The following is a 22,724-nucleotide window of genomic DNA, read 5'->3' as shown; positions in this document are numbered from 1 at the left end:
GTGTTTACATTGAAAGTTACGACATTCAGTCAGCAGAAATCGTTAACTATATAATTTACTGAAAAACTCACAAAAAAAAAAAGAAAAAAAAAAAACCCAATGATTACTCAACGTTTACTTAAGAGTTACTCTAACCGGTAACGGTCTGGTTTCGGTTACATATTCTGTTGAATTTCGTCTATCGGTTGTATGAGAAATGCAGCGCATTGTGTGTGACATACTTATAATTTACTTTCATCAAATTTTTTAAACAATAAAAGGTAACATAAAACTTTTTTTTTTTTAGATTATAATGAAATCATGCCTAAAAAAGAAAATTTGAAATAGAAAAGAAAAACAAATCATGAGCCAATCAATCATCATTAGCAGATTTCAATCAATAGATTTTAGATATACGTATTTCAAGATAAACCCTGGCAATTATGGTAAACAAAGTAGATTTTGCAACTTACCGAATCGAGTGTTGTATCGATATTGCCATTGGGACGATCGGCCAACGTTGTCTCCTTTAGATTGATTTTGACATGATTTGCCGCTGAGGTAGTGGCTCCACCCCGCTGCGGTTTTGTGGCATCCAGTAGGACCTTAAGCGACGCAATGGCATGCAACTGAGTTGCCTTCTCGTCGACTTTGCCTGGAACATCATCTTTTGTCATTGTAATTTGTGTGTTTGTTCGTATTTTGAGGAAGGTGTTTTTTTTTCGATTTTTTTTTTTGTTATAATTTGCAATAAACAATGCAGTACACAGAAGTGTGTGTGTGTGTTTGTGTGAGTAGTTAGTTGAGTGTGTTTAAAGTAGAGTAGAGTAGCGGTGTATCGTTTTGTTATGTTGTTGTTGTTGTTGTTGTGGCACACAACGAATTGTGGGTGTTTGAGAACGCAAAATCCAAGAGTGTGTGTGTGTAGTTTTTTTATATAGATATTTTTTGTATAGTTTTTGTATTTTTTTATTGTATTTTTTTTTTTTGCGAAAAATCAAATGAAAAAAAAGTAGAAAAAAGAAAAGAATAAAATTGCATCGATTAAAAATGAGAAAAAACGAATTAACCCAGTTTTTAATTGGTTTTTTTTTCTTCATTTTTCATATTGTTTTTTTTTTTTGTTTTTTTTTTTTTTTTTACAAACAAATTATAGCAAGGTAAATGCCCTTTGTGAAAGGGGGTATTGGAATAAATATTTGAAAATATTTTATACAAAATGTTAGATGTCAGTTGCGAAATAGCATTATTTTTTTTTTGGTTTCTTGGAGGTTGTTTAAATAGTTAGAGACTAGACTAGAATAGTTAATAGAATGAATAGATCAAATTTTGGGGATGCTTAAGCATAGATAGGTTACAGACTGACAGATAGCAAGAGGCAGATAGAGATAGAGAGAGAAATAGAGATAAAGAGAGAGAGAGAGAGAGAGAGAGAGGGAGAGACAAAGGACGGTGGGAGACAGAGACAGAAATAGAGAGAGAGAGGGAGTCTTATTTTGAAGCAGCAAAGTTTTTAAGAGTGTGAGGTTTTTGGATAATTGAAGCTGAAGACGGGCATTACTAAGCTACTACAAGCTAAGTATTAACTAAATTATATAGTTAGAGTAACTAATCTAGTAATTCACTACAAATATTTACCGTGTCAGAGTCACATGGCTATTTGGTCTAACTTTTTTTTTTTTCGTTTAATTTGAGCGTGAACTTGTGTTTTGCACTTTTCAGTTTTGATTTTAATGCAATATGCTTTGGGGGAACGGACTTTTGAGGGGGTTTAATTTTTTATTTTATTGTTTTTTTCTTTGTATATTTTTTTTTTTGGTTTTTTTTTGTTGTCAATGTGGCATGAAGTACACGTTTTGAATATACATATAAGAATTTTGAATGGGCAGGGTAGTAGTCTGACTATGCAGCTATACACAGAACTATGTTTTACATATACATATATATATAGGGCCCCTTGCTAACAAATTTGTTTTCTTTTTTTTTTGGCATATACACATATATATATATACATATGTGAGTGTGTAAACATACATATAGTATATACAATACATACAGGACTTAGAATGTAACTTAGCTTAATATATATATGTATGTACATTAATGTATGTATGTGTTTATATATTTGAGATTCTTTTAAACTAAATTCAATGCTAAGAACATGCCCCTCTTATCAAAAACTGACCAAATGCGATTCAAAATAAAATTATACATACAAAGATGAGTAGATATTATGTATGAGAATGCGTTTTCTAATTTTAAAATTAATAAAGTTAATAAATATTTACCATTTTAGCAGTATATATTTAAAGCAATTTTTTACTTAAAATTTCTTGACGTTATTTTAACAATTGAAGTATTCGTGAATTCTAGTTCAAGTGAACTGAAAACAATGAAATTTAGGTAATATAAATATTGGGAGAATAAATTTCTATAATCAGAACTTAAAACAGTGTCTCTCGCCCATTAAAATAGGGCGTATCTATAAAGATGAATCATACTGTAGTTTTAAATTGTAGTACAGATGATATAATTAGATCAGTTAAACTGCACCTAAATGAGATATATTTCGCTATTCGTCGAATTCCTGAGGAGTTATGATCAGTTCAGATCGTTTTATCAATTCAGAGAGTAGAGTTGACCTAATTGATCTTTATCTGATAAATCAACTTATATTTGAGTCTCTAAGATAGTTACTTTGTACCAGTCGAAGTACGAAATTAGACGATAGTTTAAGAAGTTCTCAAGATTATAGTTTAATACATAATTTTTATCATTCAAATCATTTTATAACTCTAATGAGATTGACAAATATCAAGATTAAGAAAATTTATGAAAAGATAACGCATTTTCTTATTCTAGTGAGACGTTTTGATGAGAATTCTTGCCAAATGATTCATTCAATGTGCAAATTGAAACGAAGAAACTCGTTTCAAAGACTAGAACCAATTGATATCGATTTTTAATTAGCCAATTTTGTTTTCTTTCTCAGACAAACCAGTATCAGTTGGCATTCAAGATCATTGTAATCAAAAAACTTGCACAATCTCATGCATAAATGATTACGAGTATTTCCGTTTAGTACAGCGGATTTCCACTTCTTTTTTTTTTAAACGCACCCCAAAAACACAATTCCCACACACTAACATAATAGCAACAATAATCACAACAACAACAATTCTAATAAATAAAAAAATTGTTATTTAAACAATACATATTATAATATGTAAACATTCCAATCATATAAGCAATATCGTATATATATAAAGTTAATAGAGACCTATGCAAAAAGCAGCCTGTTCGACGAGTCTTAAGTCAACGTCAAATGCTCATGCTGGCAACCTGCAAATAACTTGTAACTATTAAGTACTATAACTACGTATAAACTGCTTAATAAGTAGTATTTTTGTATTTAGTCGCTTACGACCTAAGCTCTAGGCCAATTTTGAACAGCATTTTGTTTTTTTTTGTCTCTGTCAATTGTACTAGTTAGTTGCTAAAATAATTACAATTAACACATACAACATTTAAACGCATTGATTAATATGTATATATACATAGAGATAAATGATTGGAAGTATGTATGTACATACATACATACTCGATTTGAACATTTATCAATAATTTATCTCTATTTTGTCACGCGTCAAACTTTTGACTTGAACTTCCAAACGAATGCAATTAACAATTTTTATATACAATTATTTATAAGACTATTATATAAACTGAACTGCTCAAAGAAGAATTCTAAGAATTTATTAATAATTTGTTTTTGTTTCTTGTAAAATATATAACACATATGTATGTATATATATATATATATATATATTTAGTAAAATGTAACTCCAAACTGACATTGAACAACATAAAATATTTTCGTTATTTTTGTTTATTTTCTTTTTATTTTTTTGTTTGTTTTTTTTTCAATTTTCTTTTTCTTCCATTTGTTTTGCAAAATAAATTGAAAAAAAAAGCAAAGAAAAGCAAAATGAATTCATAATTGGCAGCAAATTAGAAACGACTAAAATAATAAGAAAAAAAACACTGTTTGAGTTGTGTGAGTTTTGTGTTGGGTTTTTTAATTGTTTGCAATAAAAGCTAAAAGAAATTATGTGACAATGTGTCAATAAACAATAAAGTAACAAAAAAAAGAAGAAAAAATTATCGGTTGACTTGATTGCAAGTTGAATACCCTATAAAATGTTACAGCCCAGCTGTGATTAATAGGTCTTATGAGTCTGTATAAATATTTGGTTTAGTTGTCAATTCAGCTCTGTCTTTAATTTTCAATAAAGTAAAGTATTTGGTTTTTAGAATTATTGATATACATTTTTTACTTATTATATTTTGTGGCTTAAAATTCGGTAATTACACTTACATTTAGAATTCTACTAGAACTCTAGTGTTGTAAGCTTTGCTTATCATTCTTTGCTCTATTTAGCTGTAATTCGCAACTAGTTCTATCGTTGCAGTTTAGGTATGGTTATTGCAATTTAAGAGTCTTTAGAAAAGTTGCTTGTTAAGTAAACTTGTCGCTTCTTTATATAGCTATACCGTAAACCTGCGTATATTTTTGACTGTTCTTTTTTGTTTTGAGTAAAACTGACCTCACGGTTACCATTTCTGAGTTATTTCAAGTTTTATTACAATTTTAAAATGGTAATGTCTAATCAAATTTATTAATTTTTTATTCTATTATCACATATTTTATTTATCCCTTATGTTAATTGTATAATCAAATTTAATAATTTTCCCCTGGACAGATCTTAAATAAAGAATAAAGAGTGATAAAAAAAAATTATTTTTTATTCGTGCTTTATTTCCTCGAATAAGGTATTTAGGTTAAAGTTAATGTTTTAAGAATTGTTTTGCTCAATTTATTTGCATTTAGATGGCAAAGAACAATTTATAAGAAATTCCTTAATGAGAGAAAGTCTTAACTTAGACTAATTGATGTGTATTAATTCATCAACTTGTAAGCATCTTCCTAAACCTAATACCACTTTTGAAGCACTGCTCTTTCTTTAAAATAGTGTATAGGTTAACAATTTTAAAAACGATTTACACGTTCGATAAAAACAAGCTCATAAAGTTCATATATGTAGATATACATATGTTAATACATATATATGATTTGTATACCAAAGAGAAAAATACTTGAATGTTATCAAGAAGCTCTGTTAAATACAATATTTTAAATATTTTATAAATAGAAAATGTTTCTGCTAGAAATTTGTAGCTGTGAATCCTAATAATATGATTTTTTTTTATATTATAGACTTTTTAACTTGAAAAGCTCAAAAATGTTGTGTTATTTTTAAACAGAACTATCTTTAACTTGTAAAGCATTTAAGGGTTCGAACATATGCATAATTATATACACATATGTAATTTTATGGACCAGAATCTCAATCTAGTTTAATGCATTGCTTCTTATCTTCCCTTAAGTAAAAAGCATAAGACTAGATATAGTCAAAGATTGCGTTAATACGGAAGAAATCTAACATGAGAATATATTGCGATTGAAACAAAACTAACAAATCTAACATAAAGTATTGAATGTTAGATATAATATATAAAGTATTGAGTGTTTGATGTAATTGATTACACAAAAACTGGAATAAAATCTTTAACATAATATACAATCTAACATGAACATTTTGGGATATACCCTTAAACTGTTGAATCGTTAAAACTTTCAAATAGTTCATTAAGCTTCATTTTTCAACCTTTTAAATACATATGTAAAGAAGTTTGACCATTCGACAGATTACGTTAATATCCAAATTGTTAAAAATATTTACAAATATATATGTACATCTTTATAATACATATATACAATTCTACACGATCACTTTTATTGAACTGAACTACCCGAAAAAAAGTTGAGGTAGTCCCCCGAGGTATGTAGTACAAGAATTTTAACACTTTGTACTTTGCAAAAAAACTAAAAACCTTGGTCATGGGTGTTTCTCGGTGTGTGTGTGTGTGTGTGTTTGAGTGTTTGAGTGTGTCGCGGTTAGCGACTAAAGTCGTTCCGTCCCTGGCTGGTTTCATTAGGTGTGTATGGGCCATTGCCGTGGCAACAGCCCCCTTGCCCATACATATTTATGTATGTACCGACTTTGGTATATAGACAACTTCTAACTATGTGCCTAATACATAATAAATCAATGCGAGCACGTCCAAAAGGCAGGCAAGTTGAGGGACGAATGAGGTGAAAAACTGGTGAACTGGCTCAACCATCAACCAAACAATACTAGCAAAAACAACAACAACAAAAAATTGAAAGCAGAGAAAAACGGAAAACCTCTGGGAGTAGGGCCGCCTGTCAATTCCCGGCTGCTCTAGACAACGTCACTCAGTCTGGGCCTAGCGTGTTAATTAGATAAGTGGCATCAAGGTCACCATTAACCAAGGAGAACAAAAAAAAAAGAAAGAAAAACAAAATGAAAATGGCAAACAAAAATAGAAATCCAAAAGGATAAAATAAAAGATAAAAAGTAAGTAACTTTTTCGGCTTGCAAGTCAAACATCCAATTTTAAATGAACACAGAATATACACAGAGTTAAATTTTTAGTTTTTTTGTTTTTTTTTTTAAATGAACGCAAAGTTAAAATTGTTTTTTTTTTTGAAACAAAGTTAGGTATATAGTTAGTTAGTAGAGTAGAGTAGTTGGTATAGTATTGTTTTTTTTTTTTTTTTTTTTTTTTTAACTTTATACATTATAGAGAGGGATATTCGGGTTTTTGTGGGATGTAAGCGTGGGATGAGGGACTTAAGTTGGAATGGAGCGGATGGTTAGATACAGGTTGGGTGGGGGGAGCAGGTTACATGGAGATTACATTTTTTTTTCATCAGTTTGTTAGTTTCTTTTTTTTTTTTGGTTCTTTTTCTTGTGCAAAACACACAGTGACAACAACTCAACGAACTTACCATCGTGTAGAGGATCTATCGTGTGTATCATTAGCTGTAATAGGCCATGACGGAATTTTGCACCGGTCTGTGTACTACCCGAAGTGCCACCACCGCTATTACCTGTAGCGCCAGCAGCATTACTCGAACCGGGCGGACCAGAGCGGGTCTCGCTGGCGGCACGCGATGTCACCGAGCCGCCCGGCTGTGTGGCCATTGATGTTTCCGATGAGTTGGCCGCATTACCCTGAAGTGGAAGGAAGAACCAAGATGGACGGGTGGTACGGTTACGGTAACGGTTACGGATACGGTTAAGACGGTTTATTATGTTGAGGGAGAATTACGGTATTTTTTTTGTTTGTTTGTTTGGAAAGAGCGGTGTTTATGTTTTTTGGGTAAGCGATGTTTACGGGTTGAGATTTTGTTTTTTTTGTTTTTTTTTTTCGAGAAAAAGGTGAAAAGAAGAAGAAGAAAAGTTTATTATTGCAATTTGTTTTGTAATTTACAGTTTTTGTGTAGTTTTTGTTGTTGTTTGTTGCTCTTTGTTGTTGTAGCTGTTATTGTTGTATTTGATGTTGTTGTATTTTGTATTGTATTAACTTAAATACTAATCGAATTGTTAAGTGCAAGTTAGTTGGGAGCCAATATTGAACAAAAAAAATATATGAAATAAAAACAAACAAAAAATTATCAAAGCTTTTCGACAAAAAACTCAAAATCTTTTATTATTCAATGCAATGTTAAGAAATAAAAAATATGCGTTTTTTTTTTTGTTTTTTTTTTTCATAATAACCACAATGACTAAGTTTTTGAATTACTAGAGACATTTACATAGATCAGTATAATACAATAGTTCTCTTTCGTTCTCAATTACCAGATGAACTGATTCAGATCATAGATCTTGAAATTGATTCTAAACTTATGTATTAGGGATATCAAAAAATTGAAACAAGCTAGATAAAGACAGAATATTGAAGTACTTGAGAGTTCCTGACATATGACCAAGAGATGTAGTATATATACTGCAGTATTATAGTGTAATATTTGTTTTGGCCTTAAAAATCAAATTCATTGTTTTTAAATCATATCAAGGATGGGTTTAAAAACCAAAACTTTCATTTGAATTACTATATCGATTCTTTCCTTAACATTTAGTTGAGAGAACATTTTCAAAAGTCAGTTAAGGTTGGAAAATTTAATTTTGGTGCAACAATTATAAACAATTCAGGTGGTGCCATTCATTTACTGGTCTATATACAATAGATAAGGATTGTTTTATGCATTTTTGAACTGAACTTTTCAAATCACACACACATTTTTCTGTGGTCTTTACAAGTAGTGAATCAAGAACTAAAAAATTGATTGATGATAAACTTAAAATCAAAATACATGAAAATATATTTTTTGTTTTGATTTAAATTTACTTTTTGTATTTTTTTTTGTTTTTCTTTTTTTTTTTTTTTGTACATACAAGCTTTATGTATAATGAATAAAATATATATATACATATATAAAAATATATATTTCATTATTTGAAATTTTTTCTTTTATGTTTATTTATTTTGTCAAAAGCGCAGTGGGAAGTTTTGTTGTATTTCATTTTTGCCTTCACTATTATTTAAAACACAAAACATATAATAAAAAAGAAAATAGAAATAAAAATAAAAACAAAATAAACGATACCAAAGAAGAAAATAAACACCAAAAAACACTAAACGATATATATTTAATTATTTGTTTCGAAAAATAATATGACAATGAATCGCTTATCAATATTATTAATACTAATAAAGCACAGGCATATCAACTGGAAGGGGCGGAGGGGGAAATAAATGCTTGAAAGTGCGTAAGAAAAACGTAGACTAAATGCAAATGCGAGTAAATGGATGACTAATATGGATATTACATATGATAGTTGTATTAAAACTTACAGTAAATATATTACGAGTATTATTATAAATAAACAAATGCGTGGAAACAAGTTTCATTCAAGAAACGCTCAACTAGGACAAGTGTAGGGCGAAGTCAAGATCAGAAAACTACATAACCGCCGCCTAACACAAAACTCGCTTATAGCGAATTAGCAATTGGCTCGTGCCCAGGTGAACTACCTCATGGCTGATTATAAATGCTAATTAATGCCCCACCACTAAACCACCGATCGCCGTGTTGCTGTTTATTTGTTATGTTTTTTCCAGATTGATCGAGTGGCTAATAGAGACTCGTAACATGGTTTTTTATAGTGATTAAGAAACTCTCATTCATAACTCACTCGTTTCGAATACCATAAATAAATATTAATAACTTCAAGTCTTAAAGAAAGAGGGGGAGAGAGAGATCTAAAAGATATGCCTACTCATTCTATTTGTCATAGGAAAAACATTTTTTTTTTTATTTATTCTTTACAATTGAATAAGTGTATAAAAAATTGTTATTCAACAGTTTTCAAATACTAACAAAATGTTTAAAAAAAAGTTCAAAAAATGTTTAAAGTTAATGGTCCAAAAGTCCAAAAGCAACAACAAGAATTATCTTTCTGATTTTTAATTTATCTCAGAGAATCTTTATTTAAATAAAATTGATCAATTGGCATTTGCTTTAAACATTTTTGTTTTTGGGCAAAGAAAGTGACAAAATTTGAAATTCGAAAGCAGTTAAAAACTTGATTTAATTTAAGTTTTTAAAAACAACTTCTGTGTCTGAAGAAATATTTGAAAAATTTTCTTAGTAAGCTAATTGGTTTTGATTTTGAATTCCAACAAAGGCAATAGCTTGTTAATTTTATACATGGAAATTAAAATTTTTAATAGGCTTAAAAATTTATAAGCTTAGAAATTTATTACTTTACTTGGGAGAGAGAGGGTAAGAAAGAGAGAGAGAGAGATTGCTTGTTAATCGAAATGTTAAAACTGTCAAGAATATCCAGGTACATTTCTTGATTGACGTTTACATTTATAATTAACCACAATTAATGTTAGACTTAAAAATCATTTTTAATGTGTATGAAATCATACGAAAAGCATTTTTTAATATCGAAAAGAGAGACCAATTTACGTTTACTTTACACAAAAAACGAAAACGCTTAAATCACATAATGAATTATTTAAGCTTGAATGAATCATTTTCTACAATTTCAACAAAAAAAAAACAGCACAAAAAAAAACAAATTTCGCCAGGTCGAGACGAGAGGTTCGAGACGTTTTACCAAATGATCTAAGACATGCAAATTGCAAAAATCAACAACAACAACAACTACAAATGAACCTGACCTGGACAGAGACTTCCACATCCACCTTACACGTTTCACTCAAACTCAATTTGTCACTCAACCTGTTTCAAAATGCAATCGACCCCAACACAATAACTGGGCAGTCCCCAACCCCCTCTCCTTTTCCATCGAAATAAAACAAAATAAAAACCAGTTCCAAGAAATAGCCCAGTTATTCCTGGGATTCGACGTCGACTACTACCGATATTACTACTACGATATTACTACTACTACTACGACTTTGTTTACACCTTTTATGCATAATGATTTGATAAAAAATATATTATACGACAAATCGAGAATTTCAAAGAGATTGAGATGCCTTTGACTCAGAGGCGAGGCAAGGCGAGACTGAAGCCAAGCTTTAGTAGAGACTGTTGAGTCGGGGCTGCAGCGAGCGACCGAATCATTGTGGTTTGAGTGTTAAGTTTCCATTTGTATGCCGATTTTTATAAATAGCAGCGGTAATGCGCTGTTTGCACATCATTTAGTTACGAATCTTGTATACGACACGACATCAGCTTGGGGCCACGGCGTGAATTGCTCCAAACATAATACCCTAATCGAACACCATAAATACAAACAAATCGACGAGCGAGAAAGACAGAAAACATGTTTCAAAAAAGGATTATCGAATTGTTTACACTACTCTTCTATTGGCTAATCATAATGCCATTTATATATAATTATTGTCAAGAAGAAAAATGGATTAAATGGGATATGAACACATTGTTTACATCAGTTTCGGATCATGCTACATTTGTGTTATTCCTAATTGCGGGCTATGTGGTATTCTATCGTATTGTCATATTCATATATATGAAAATGAAAGTGTTTGACGGCAAAATGTGGAATAATATGAAAAATGCCAAAAATCCCAAGGATCCTGAGGCAATGTATGCCGATAAAACGCATTACAAGGCTGTTTCAGTTGAGGAATTGGATACAGTGGATGGTAGGACAAAAAAGAAGATGGCCCAACCAAAGATGATCCGGACCATCAGTCATCCGTTATTGGTCGAAAAGGATTTGGCTGCCATACACATAAAGCATGAGACTCGTCCCCTGCATAGTGCCACATTACCGAGATTGCAGCAACTGAAAGCAAGTCCCAGTCCAAGTTTAAGGAGTGCCCCACCTGTACCCAAGACGCCAGGAGTGGCACGTAAACTTAGTCCCGGTGTCATAATGTCTCCCGATGTCCTTTTGCACACCAAATAGAGAATATCGCCAGCATTGCGAGTATCAAGTATTATATATAAGCTACAATCCAAAGAACTGAAACAAATTCGAAATCGGTTTCCAAGTATATTCAAAAAATATTTTGGGAAATGTATTAGATCGTAAACACAAATTCATAGTCAAATAATTCTTACATGGTTCTTTCTGTAACAGCAAGAAACCATTTAGTGAGCTAGCTAATTGTGATTAAGTTCATACTAGAAAATGTTATCTATATGTAACTATTTATTACATCTTATTATCTCAAGTATGTTATTAATACTTTGTATTTATAAAAATAAAAAACTCTGAAAAAATTAAAAAAAAAAATATTGTGTAGCTGATTTAATTTGATTTGATTTGATTTGATTTTGAAATTCTTCACAATTTCAAAAAACTATGAAATAAAGGTAAATAATTTTCAAGAAAGTACTTTCGCTTTGATTTCAAAATCGTGATCTAAGAGAAAAATTGTTTGTCGTAGGCGTCAGCACGACTAAAAAAGGCGAAACAGGTTTTCAACAGGTGTTTGAATTCCGAATACATTTACAGATTGATTTATTAAAGAATTTAAATACTAGAAACATATATGAAACGGTACTAGCTTTAAATTCACATTTATAATGATTTTTAATAAAGATAAACATATGAAATTATCTGCATTTTGATTGCATTTAGATGCAAATTAACGAAGATGCGCCAGAGTTGGACCATGAAGTCATTGAAATCCATAATGGTTAGATAATTTTTTAAAATATCTGATTATATTTCATGGCAATTAGGTCTGAAAATCTAAATTTTTTTTTATGTAGATATTGTAGAAAAGACTAGTCTTGTGAATGCTGAGACAGAATTGGAGATAATTCAAATTGAGTTAACAAAAATAATGAAGAACATTTTTGGGAATTTGTACGATTTGTCAAAATATTTTTTAAATATTTTTTACATCAATATTTCTGTAGAAGCTCCTTGAATTTAAACTAGCCATCAAATGGGAATCCTTTCTAATATTTTTGTTAATTCCAAGTATTATTTTTATCGTTTAAAACTAATATTGAAACTTCAAGTTGACTTTAAAGGAGTTGAAGTACACATAAAAAGTGAAAGATAACTTTAAAATTTATATTTAACAAGCTTTTCAGTGAGTTCTTAAATATTTTGCCCAGGGAAGTTTTCGAATTCCAATTAGCATTAGAATGAAAATCTATTTCGGTATGCTGTAATGCTAATATACCATGAGCAGATAACAAAATAAACTTTAATCTTCAACATTTCAAATATACCGTTGAAGAATTGTTTGAAATGTTGAAACAATTATTTTCGTTTAATCTATTTATATTGCATACTTAAGTTGATGCCTATAAAAAAATGCCATGGAAAAAAGCAAAATGAAAGGCAAGTATTCTCTACTTTAGTATGGAAATCACCAAAAAGGTAATCTCTACACATGCATTGGGGGCTCGTCTCATTCTCATTCAGTTTCAGATTCAGTTACATATACATACGAAAATTTAGATACAGATAAATTTTACAAGTTCTCTCCCGCTCTCAATCTCGATTCTTGTTCTCATGGCAAATGGCATGCTGACTACTTTTGGGTTCTGTTTTGTACTGGCTAAATATCGCAAAATGAAACTAAAAAAACACACTACAGATGGGTGCATTAATTTTAATTATTTAAATTTTGTTTCTTTTTATTCTCTGACTGACATGCATAGTATATAATGTGTGTGTGTGTGTTTCTGTGTGTATTTATGTGTCATTGTTTATATAATATGTATGTAGTTTTAAAAACAAGTTAAAAGACGCATAGCAAATAAAATATGTGATCAACAGATTAATCAAAGCTTAAATACTAAAAAAAAAAAAAGAAGAACCAAACAAAATAATCTGAAAAAATTAACGAAAAAAGAGAATAATGAATTGAACTAGAGAAATTGATAGGAAAAATAGCTAAATATCTTTAAAAAAAAGGTGGTAAGTTAGTAAATAGGTAAATAGGTGAGATAAAGCTATACAGACTAACCAGTTTTGAGAAATTATCGAGAAAAGTATTTAAAATTTATGTTTAGCACTATGATGAAATGTATCCAAACCAAATTGAACTTTAGTTTATCTAAAACTATTTGAAAATCCCTTATGTATTTGGTTCTTCTACAATTTATTTGAATGTTTTAGGTAGATTTTTGCCCTAAGATATATTTTCTACAAGCTAAGATTATTTTCTAAAACGTTTAAAGGTTATGAAAACCTAGAATTATATTATTTTTTTAAAAATAAAAACTTCAGAAAAGTAAGCACCCATTAAAGGTGTAACTTTTGTTTTTTTTTTCTTAACCTTTGAAACAAATATTTCATTGTATTGAAGAAATTGTTGAAAATATGTCATTGTAAGCTTCTGAAACCTGCCCAAAACACTTAAATTAAATATTTATTGTTTGCAAATTGTTGACTAAATAGCAGTTTATGTATACATTTATTATTTCTATATGCAATTAGTTAGTTAACTAGCATTCTAATTAGTCATAGGTACACATTTCTAGCATAGTATTTAAAAGTTATATCTCATTTTGAGTTACATGTTCTAAAACGAAAAACCAATATACACTTTCGTTTAAATACATGTTTAGACTGATCTTGTTAGCAATTTAATTGTAGGTATATATGAGCTGCATATATTTTAATTTTAGCTATTCAGTTTGAACTACAGGTTAGAGATCAGTCTTCTGGTTTATGCTTTAGAATCATAAATTAAAATTCCAGACTACTCAATTGAGTAGAAGAATAGTGTATATGCACATTCTTGAGTTAGTATAACAATGACATTTATTCAATACAGAGTTTTCTATATATGTATATACATATATATGACTTTTGCATATTGCCACTAACTAAGTGGTCTGCAAACTTAATTTGTAGTTCTAAAGATGTTAAACTGTGATTATATGCTAAATATGTTTAACCAAATAATAAGCTAAACTATACTATTTTATCAAATGATTTAAGCTAATACTCATCTATTAGCTAAATTAATTAATTGATAGGAATTGCAAATTATGATGAAACCTGATATGCTTTTTATGCTATATTCACCTGTTCAACACACAAGTGTGAAATTGGTCTGAAAACTTGACCTAAATAGTTAAATGACGCAAAATTAATGTCAAATTGTTTAATAGTTTGAGTGTGGCGAGGGGGGAAACTTTTTATTTACCCATTTTATAGTATTTTCCATTTGAGTAGCTTTGAGATTCCCATTGAGAACTCAATTTTATACCGGTTTGTAATATCCGGTTTAGAAAACTCAAAGATTGGAATAGAAATTATGTGTTTAAAAAGCAATTGTCAATCATATATAATATAAACTTGGCCACTAGTCACAAGTCCCGCTGGACTCGAAATATCACTCACAATCTCAGAGGTGAAATCTGAGTCGGCTTGGACCATCTCACGATCATCATCATCATCATTGTCTCGGGTTGATCGCAAGTCAATGTCAAAATGTGTTAGTCATGCAGGTTTCATCAACAAATGCAATAATAAAATCAGCATGACAGCAGGCAACCCCCTTAGTCATGCCAACTAAACACCTGCTAACTGGTTAGTCTGAAGCTTGAAAATGGTGATGGAAGTGCAAAAATGGTGGAAAAATACTGTGGTGAAGTGGGGCGGTGGTGAAAGTGAGGGCGGGGATGGATTTGATTGGTTTTTCATAAAGGATAAGAAGAAAATACAAAAACGAAAATCAAAACGAAATTTGTCCATGGCAAAGGATCTTTTTCTTTGTTTCGTTTCATTTCTTTGCAAATTTTGCTTTCTCTTTTACGATTTTCTTGATTTACGTTTTTTGTACTTGTTTTTTTTTTTTTTTTGAATTGAATTGAATTAAATTTCTTTTTGAGAGAGAGATTTTTGATTTTTTTTTTTTTTTGTTTGCAAAAAAACTTCCCAACTACTTACTGCTGGCATAAGTTGATCTGTACTTCTGACGCGAGTCACCTTGTTTTTGGTAATCATCTTCTTGACGCACTGCTCCACCTGAACGTTCCACTTCATGAAGGCCACATAGGCAATATAGATGGTGAAGAGTATGAGGGCCTCCCACCAATAGATGCGATTGTCGCGAAAAAAGTAGATCAATACCAGCAGGCTGATGCTATAGAATGAGCAATCGCGAAATAGGGGCCACCATGTCAACGAAAGCACCGTCTTTGAGAATAGCGCACACATGCCAATCACAAAAAGGATGTTGAAGACAGCCGAACCAACGATCGTACCAATGCCAACATCATCGAACGACACGAAAACGCCAATGACACTTGTGAAGAGCTCGGGGGCACTGCCACCCGCGGCCATAAAAGTTGCGCCGGCAACATCGTCAGTGATGCCGAGCTTTTCAATGATTACGTCAAGGGAAGGCACGAAGAATTCATCGCAGACAATTGCCAGCGCCACAAACATATAGATGACACCAATGATATGCAGGATGACAGCGCCGTTCTCAAGCTGTTCTTTTGTGAAAAGATCTTTTGGAAATAGCGGCGTTTTCGTGATGGTCGAATTATCGTTGTGCGTGTCTGCAAAAGAAAAAAAAACACATATGGAATTTAATTATAGATATATATTGAATGCATTTTTTAAATCATATTCAAAACTTATTTAAAAATATTGTATGTTTTAACATTTTTGATACTCAGGGATCAGTCCCTGAATCCTGATTCGAATTATATTGTATAATTTTATTTAAACCTTAATATCAAAAATTCATGTTACAAAATTTATTTTCAAAACTTTGGAAAGCTATTGCTTTTTCAAAATTCAATCTGTTATTCATAAAGTTTTAAAACGTTATTTCCATTTGAAATACGATAATTGCTTTGATCGATATATAAAGACGAAAACGGAGGAAAATAAATTTGAAAGCACATAACAATTTTCAAAATTCAATTAGATTCATTTCATTCATTCATTTTTTAATCATTTCAAAATATGTAGTTTCATAAGCTGAAGAGCCTGACTTCTTAAGATAAGCAAACAATTGTTGAAATGTTCTTATACCACTTCGTTTATATATGTGTGTTAAATCAAATAATTTTGGAATATTTTGATAATATATAATATATTTTTGCTATAACTTCACGTTTATTAAAGAATTCGAACAACAATAGCTAAGATTGATCTTAAAGGTTATCTTATTAAGCATAATCTCTTAATAGTAATTTGATTTTTGGCATCTAAAGAACGAAATAATATTTAGTTTTATTCAGTAAGTAATAATTATTATTAAATAAAGTATTGTTCCTAAAAGTTCAATTTATATTGAGATATTTCAAATTAACTATCTAAAATTTTGTAACTGGACGTTTTCAAACTGCATAAAAGGTACGGAAGCTAAATTGTCTATATGTGACATTAAGGTAGACAAATTTCTGATTATGAATATGGAAAAATATTTGTAAATCTTTATTTTTAAACCCAGTCACGTGGTTTTTAGAATCATAAAATAATTTTTTATTCCAAAGTTATAAATATTATTGCTTCTTTATGTAAGTGTTTAATATGTTTGTCATTTAAACAGTTAGAAATTTTGACCTTTATGAAAATAATTCCCCAAGCGTCATTTCTGGCAATTATAATTCCTCATCCTCAATTCTCAGTTAAGTACAGACTATGACTATTTAGCTTCGACCTTTTGTGATATTATAAACGTTGGTGAATCTCACTTATGTACGTAGTAAATACTCCTCATTGCAGGCGGCACCTTTTAGCGTTTACCGATTTTCACGACAATTATCTGCAAATTATGCAGTACACCTTGCCAGCAATTAACAAATTGCACTTATTTACAATTGCAACTCCCCATGATGATGTAGATGACGATGGTAAATGTTTATCATTAATTTGCACTATGAGCAATCATTTTGGCGCGTGTGCCAAAACAAATAATTGAAGCGGTTGTAAATCGCTAGCGGCACTTTTTGAATCAGTCTGTAAATGATTCTCATTGACTGATTCATATGAATACATATGTCTGTTGGTTCAATGAAATGTCACAATTATCGGTTGCCCAAAAGGAAAAGGAAACAGATTATGCATTATGTTGCATCATTGAACTAGGTAGCCCCAATTGATTGACTCATTTAGCGGTTCATTCTAAACCCGATATGTTAAAATCATCAAACCAATTTGCATGGAGTTAACAGAGCTCTGGGTCCGTGCTGCTGGACACACCCACTCAATGAAAATTATGTGGGTAGGTACATTTCTAAGTTCTTCCAAGGAAGGGTATTGAGGGGCAGAAGAATGAGGAGAGTAGATACTTTTATATAACAGCATGAAGCGTGTACTCAACGCCTATTATGAATCACATGTCAAATGCTTAATAAGTGACGACGCGTCGTCGACGATTGGACGAAGGTGAGTTTTGTATTGAATTTCGTTATAGACACTCAAAACACGTCCGGCTTGAACGTTCATTGAATAACCTACACCTAATACTGGATTTAAATTCTTCGCTTTGTTTGTTTGAATATCAAACTGGAACATCATTACTTATATACATAATATCTTTAAACGAAGAAAATTGCCATATGATGACTAAACATAACAAGGGGATTAGTCATGACAAGTCTATGATAATTAAAGGATATTGAACTAATAGATAGTTTTTATCTCTGGCTCTTTGTTTACCCCAAAAACCATCCTCCACTCATCTTAAAGATTTCATTGACTCATTAGACATGTGGATAATAAGTGAAAGTTAGCGTATATCTAATTAAATAGCCATAAGTACTTGATTAAATATGATTCATTTGATGCGTAGTCATTCTATTATCAACCACTTTTCTCTAAAAATAAAGCGTTAAAAGTAACACAAAACAGAAAGATTTAAAAATTCTCATTACTTATTTGTAAAATAATTTGTGTCATGGTTACAAATATAAAAATAACCTATTTAATTGCTCAAAATAGTCATATTAAAAGTAATTATTTGCCAAGACCAAGATAAGCAATAGAATTTGATGGAAGAAGGCCTTCTAATTGTTACAAATTGATAATGAAATTGTTAGAGCTGCTTTCAAGGTAGGTAACCAAAAGTAATGAGTGTACTAGTAAATATGATTTGCAACATTATTGCTTATTACTTTTATTTATTATTTATTTGTTTTTTTTTCTTCTTTTTTGTATTTCAGTTTTGTGGTAGTCCTATGTGGGCGTCTGTCTGACAGAACCACAAGGTAAACATATAGACATATGGACTGACGAAACCAGTTTTCTTTTTCGAGTGCCAATCGAAATGGCACGAGCAAATTCTACTGAGCGTTTGCAATGCATACACAAAGCCGAAGAGAACCGCCAGCTCAGAAGTCTTCTAGAGCATAACCTCGGGTTAGAGATGGCACAAAAATCAAGAGATCTTGACACAGAATATCTTACAATATATAATACTAATTTTATAGTTTTAAAAATAGCCAAGACAATCTAAACTATCTAAGTCTACAAATTTTCTGGGGCTTTATAATCAGTTTGGAAAAAAATTTGATTTTAAATACTGTATTCATAGGGAGAGAGGTTTATAATAACATATTTTTGATTAAAAAATAACGAAAGCAAAATTTGTTTTATAATAATTTGTTAATAACAAATTTCTTTACCTTCCAAGACTAACTAAACAAACATATTTATACCCTATAAAAGGGTCCGTCAGTTATCCGTCTGTGCAAACTAGACTTCCAGTTTTTGAGCTTTTAATGTGAAACTAAGTACTTAAATGTCAAAATCGGAGCAATCCGAGAAATATAATATATAAAAATTGGTCGAGCTAAACGTACTAAAATTGGGAAAGAGACAACTAATCAATATTATTTGGAGAATAAAGGCAGTAAGTAGTATAATGTTTAGACACAGAAAGAGTGCTTACAATATAAAGATATTGTCATAAAAACGTTCGTAAACTTTGTCTTTTTTTGCACTAGAAGTAAAACAATAAAGTGTATCTCAAAATAGTTCCGAAAAATTCGCAAAGAAAACTGGCAAAAGTCGTTGAAAGCCGAGATAAATTTTCTTTTACATTGACAGTTCTTTAAAAACAAAAAAAATGTTAATTCTAGACATTATGAACATTATAAACCTCATTCGTCTCATCGCTAAGAAGTGCACAAATCAGTTTCATAAAGAGACCAATCACAGCGACGTAGTCAGTGGACGGAAGACTCTCGTTTGATGCGTCATACAGCGCGTTTGTTTACGGAGCACAAACACACGTACCGTGTACATTCTACATCAGAGAACAAAAACCACTGAAACCAGAGAGAACAAAGCCACAAAATACTCGTCTGTCGCATACACAATCAGTTGCAAAGTGGAACTCAATGCGCCCAGATAGATCATGGCAGCAGCCGCAATCGCCCCAAACCAGAGCCAGGAGCTCTTCATCAGCCGTGCCAGCATTCAACTGCAATTGACGCCATCCGCCCATCAGGTTCATAATCGTTGTCAGAATCAGATATACGAGTGGCGAACACAGGTCACCACACCATCGCCAGTAGCCAACGATTTGGCAAACGAAACGGCAGTCAAATGCATTAAGACTGCTGCCACCTCCTCCGCCGCCGCCACGCCCAAATATTATACGCCTCCACGTATTCAAGGCAACGAAGCAAAGCGACGGAATTTACCCCAAACTTTGGCAAACTTCTTCGAAGTGGAGCGCCATGAAAGTGCCTGGAATCGCGTGACAAAACGAGCCCCAAATCCACCTCAACAACAACAAAAACAACCACAACAAAAAGAAGACAAAAGCAGTAAGCGAAAATAAGGAATTGGAGCATAATCGATTAATATTAACCCATCAAATGCCAAAAGTTATCAACAAATTTGCTTGGCTGACCTTATTTGATTTTCTCGTTTTAAGAAAGTGAAATCTGTTTTATATATTTTTTGTCTATTCAAATAAAAAGTATTAATATGTATATGTGTATATATAGTGACTACAATTCTGTTCTTATCTTTTTGGGGTGTGGTTACTTATGAATTCATACACTGAATCATACGAGAAGTACTAGCAATACAAACAAATTTTTAAGCTTTTATTACTATGCAATGTTTGTTTGCTTATAAGCTATAAATTTTAAAGGTTATTTTTAACTGATAATATATTAGATGGGCTTGTTAAGGGTTGTTTAAGTTAAATAAAATTCAATGGCAAAATATTAAGATACAATTCCCAACTAGTTTTAGCCTTACAGTAATGCTATGGAATTCTAAAGTGGCTAGCCTTTCACTTCTCTTGCTGTTACAATATTTAACTTTAGGACTCAATCGAAAGGATGTAAAATAATGGTTATTGTAGGCAAAAATTCATATTTTTACCACCAAATAATCCACCGATGCCCTAATTAGTCAATTACAGTCCATAATGCTTAGAAGAAGTGAAGTATTACTAAATATTTCATAAAATATATACCAAATAAATGTGGTTCATTGTTTTGCAAGTAATGACAATGCCAAGTTTAGATCAATTACGATAAATTTGACTTATCTTCTAACACTACATTCGATCAATACCATAGATGTTACAGACTCGAAGTTCAAAGACAGAAAATCTGTCACTTTAAGGACCTTCATTAAAGCTCTTTAACCTTTGAGCTTTACTAATGGGTAAAGGGTAATTAAACGCTGATAAAATATTATACGTATATATCCAAAAAAGAAAAAAAAAAGTAAAGCTTAGCGGAAAAAGAACAGAAATGTTGGTTTGCTTGTGCTATTTAGCTTTTATATTTGCCCTTTTTCTTGGTGTTTTGCGACGTCATCAATGTGCATAAATCACGGCTGAACAAACGCACAAAATTACACGGACCCTGAGGCCTACCAAGAGCGGAGCAGAGCGAGAGCAGTACAAACGTTTCGCCATGACCGGAAGTTCATTATGGGGGCTCAGCTCACAGGGCACACAAAGCGGAAACTAAAACGAACCTACCCAGCCCTAAGCAGAGACGCTATATATACTATATACATATACATATGTATGTATGTATGTATGTCGATAGTAGCCGCCGCATGCTTTCACGCTTTTTGAAAGCAGCTGCTAATTTATCAGAGAGACAGCGCGCTTTGGCACCAGCAAAAGTTTCAAGGTAGCTGCCAAATCGATTAGCTTACCAAAAAAAAAAAAGAAAAAAAAAAAAAGAACTAAATGAGAAAAAAAGAAGACTAAAAGAGAGAAAAAATAGACGATAACGAAAAAACGTGCAATGCACATGCAAGGCCTGGCCAGGGTTGTCAAGTGGCTGTTGAATCAATGCATCGACTGTCATACCCATCATCATTATCATCATCATCGTCATCATCATCAACAACTGGCGCATTGTGAATGGCAAACCCACTCAAAAGATTGCCCGTATAAAGTTTATCATGCCCATAAGTAACCATAAGAGCAGCTGTGCTCTAGTCTAGCATGAAGGTTGCTGGCAACCCTTAACCTTTTTGTCTTTTGTATTTTCCTGAGTAAAAGTTATCACTTGCCATAACTTGGCATAGTTTTTGGAGTAGGCTGCATTTTAATCAAGCCTCTCCATTCCCTGCGGGAATTTAGCAGTATTTTTGGTACTTTATGTAACTGTGGCTGTGGGTGTGGGTGTGTATGTGTGTCTGTAAGTGACTAACGTTTCCCATGTGCTTGACCCAATTACCTAAAGGCCAACACCAAAAAAAAAAAAAAACCCCTAACTAGAAAACTTCTCTGCAAAATGTTAATCAGCTAAAAACATAACCATATAAAAATATGGCCAAAATTTTAACACATTCACCTCACATTAAACTAACAAATTTTCATGGATGGTTGGAAAAAATTAAAATTACACAAAACTTTAAAGTTAATTAAATATTTATAACTTGAGAAACTTGAACGAACTTTGTGTGTTTGGCCGTAATTTAAAGAGAGACTTTTAATAAGTAATTGGGTGAAAGAAAACGAAAAAAATGTACTAAAAGTTTATAAAAAGTTTCACCGACATGCAATCATGCATCTTATGACACGTGCTGCAATTGTAATAAACAATTGTTCATAAAACGAATATTCACGTATTCCCCCCAATGATTCAGATGAGCTTTTTTCATGATTATTCTAATTAAGATTCTTCTTAAAACCGCAAAATTATGACTCTCGTTGTAGTCATAGTGAGAATATATATATCATTTGGTATTCTAGGACTATCACAAATTGAAATTGGTTGGAAATTGAAACCTTACACAGAATTTTAGAAACAAGTGTGAAATTTACACTTATGTCATGAAATATAAATGTAATTTAAAATTACATTCAAAAGTTTTATACAC

The 22,724-nt window shown here is 31.4% G+C and overlaps 3 protein-coding genes across 10 annotated transcripts in view; 2 read left to right on the top strand and 1 right to left on the bottom strand.

Annotated features, from left to right (window-relative positions):
* Window positions 1-22,724, bottom strand: part of LOC6643899 (sodium/potassium/calcium exchanger Nckx30C) — a 39,029-nt gene that overhangs the window by 8,295 nt on the left and 8,010 nt on the right. For 2 of the 8 annotated variants that reach the window (XM_023176636.2, XM_015178052.3), the window contains exons 2-4: window positions 15,345-15,961; window positions 6,917-7,142; window positions 453-646 (exon numbers count right to left, since the gene is read on the bottom strand). In XM_023176636.2, the coding sequence (XP_023032404.1) occupies window positions 453-646; window positions 6,917-7,142; window positions 15,345-15,961 (1,037 nt within the window). The remainder of the gene's footprint in view (window positions 1-452; window positions 647-6,916; window positions 7,143-15,344; window positions 15,962-22,724) is intronic. The other 6 variants (XM_015178053.3, XM_002067081.4, XM_023176637.2 and 3 more) reach the window with 4 other exon arrangements.
* LOC6643901 lies at window positions 10,646-11,898 on the top strand. Its single transcript, XM_002067083.4, has one exon. It carries the CDS (start codon window positions 10,776-10,778, stop codon window positions 11,382-11,384), a length of 609 nt encoding a protein of 202 aa, XP_002067119.1. The 5' UTR covers window positions 10,646-10,775; the 3' UTR covers window positions 11,385-11,898.
* On the top strand, window positions 19,724-20,356 carry LOC6643900. The gene has a single exon (XM_002067082.4). The coding sequence runs from the start codon at window positions 19,774-19,776 to the stop codon at window positions 20,200-20,202; it is 429 nt and encodes a 142-aa protein (XP_002067118.1). The 5' UTR covers window positions 19,724-19,773; the 3' UTR covers window positions 20,203-20,356.

The sequence above is a fragment of the Drosophila willistoni genome (assembly GCF_018902025.1).
Source record: "Drosophila willistoni isolate 14030-0811.24 chromosome 2R unlocalized genomic scaffold, UCI_dwil_1.1 Seg167, whole genome shotgun sequence".
Taxonomy (NCBI): Eukaryota; Metazoa; Arthropoda; class Insecta; order Diptera; family Drosophilidae; genus Drosophila; species Drosophila willistoni.
Note: the sequence above shows the minus strand (reverse complement) of the source record. Positions and strands in the feature narration are given on the sequence as shown.

What these genes read in the sequence shown, in the direction of transcription:
- LOC6643901 (XM_002067083.4), top strand. Translation starts at nt 10,776, where the DNA reads ATGTTTCAAAAAAGGATTATCGAATTGTTTACACTACTCTTCTATTGG.
- LOC6643900 (XM_002067082.4), top strand. Translation starts at nt 19,774, where the DNA reads ATGGCAGCAGCCGCAATCGCCCCAAACCAGAGCCAGGAGCTCTTCATC.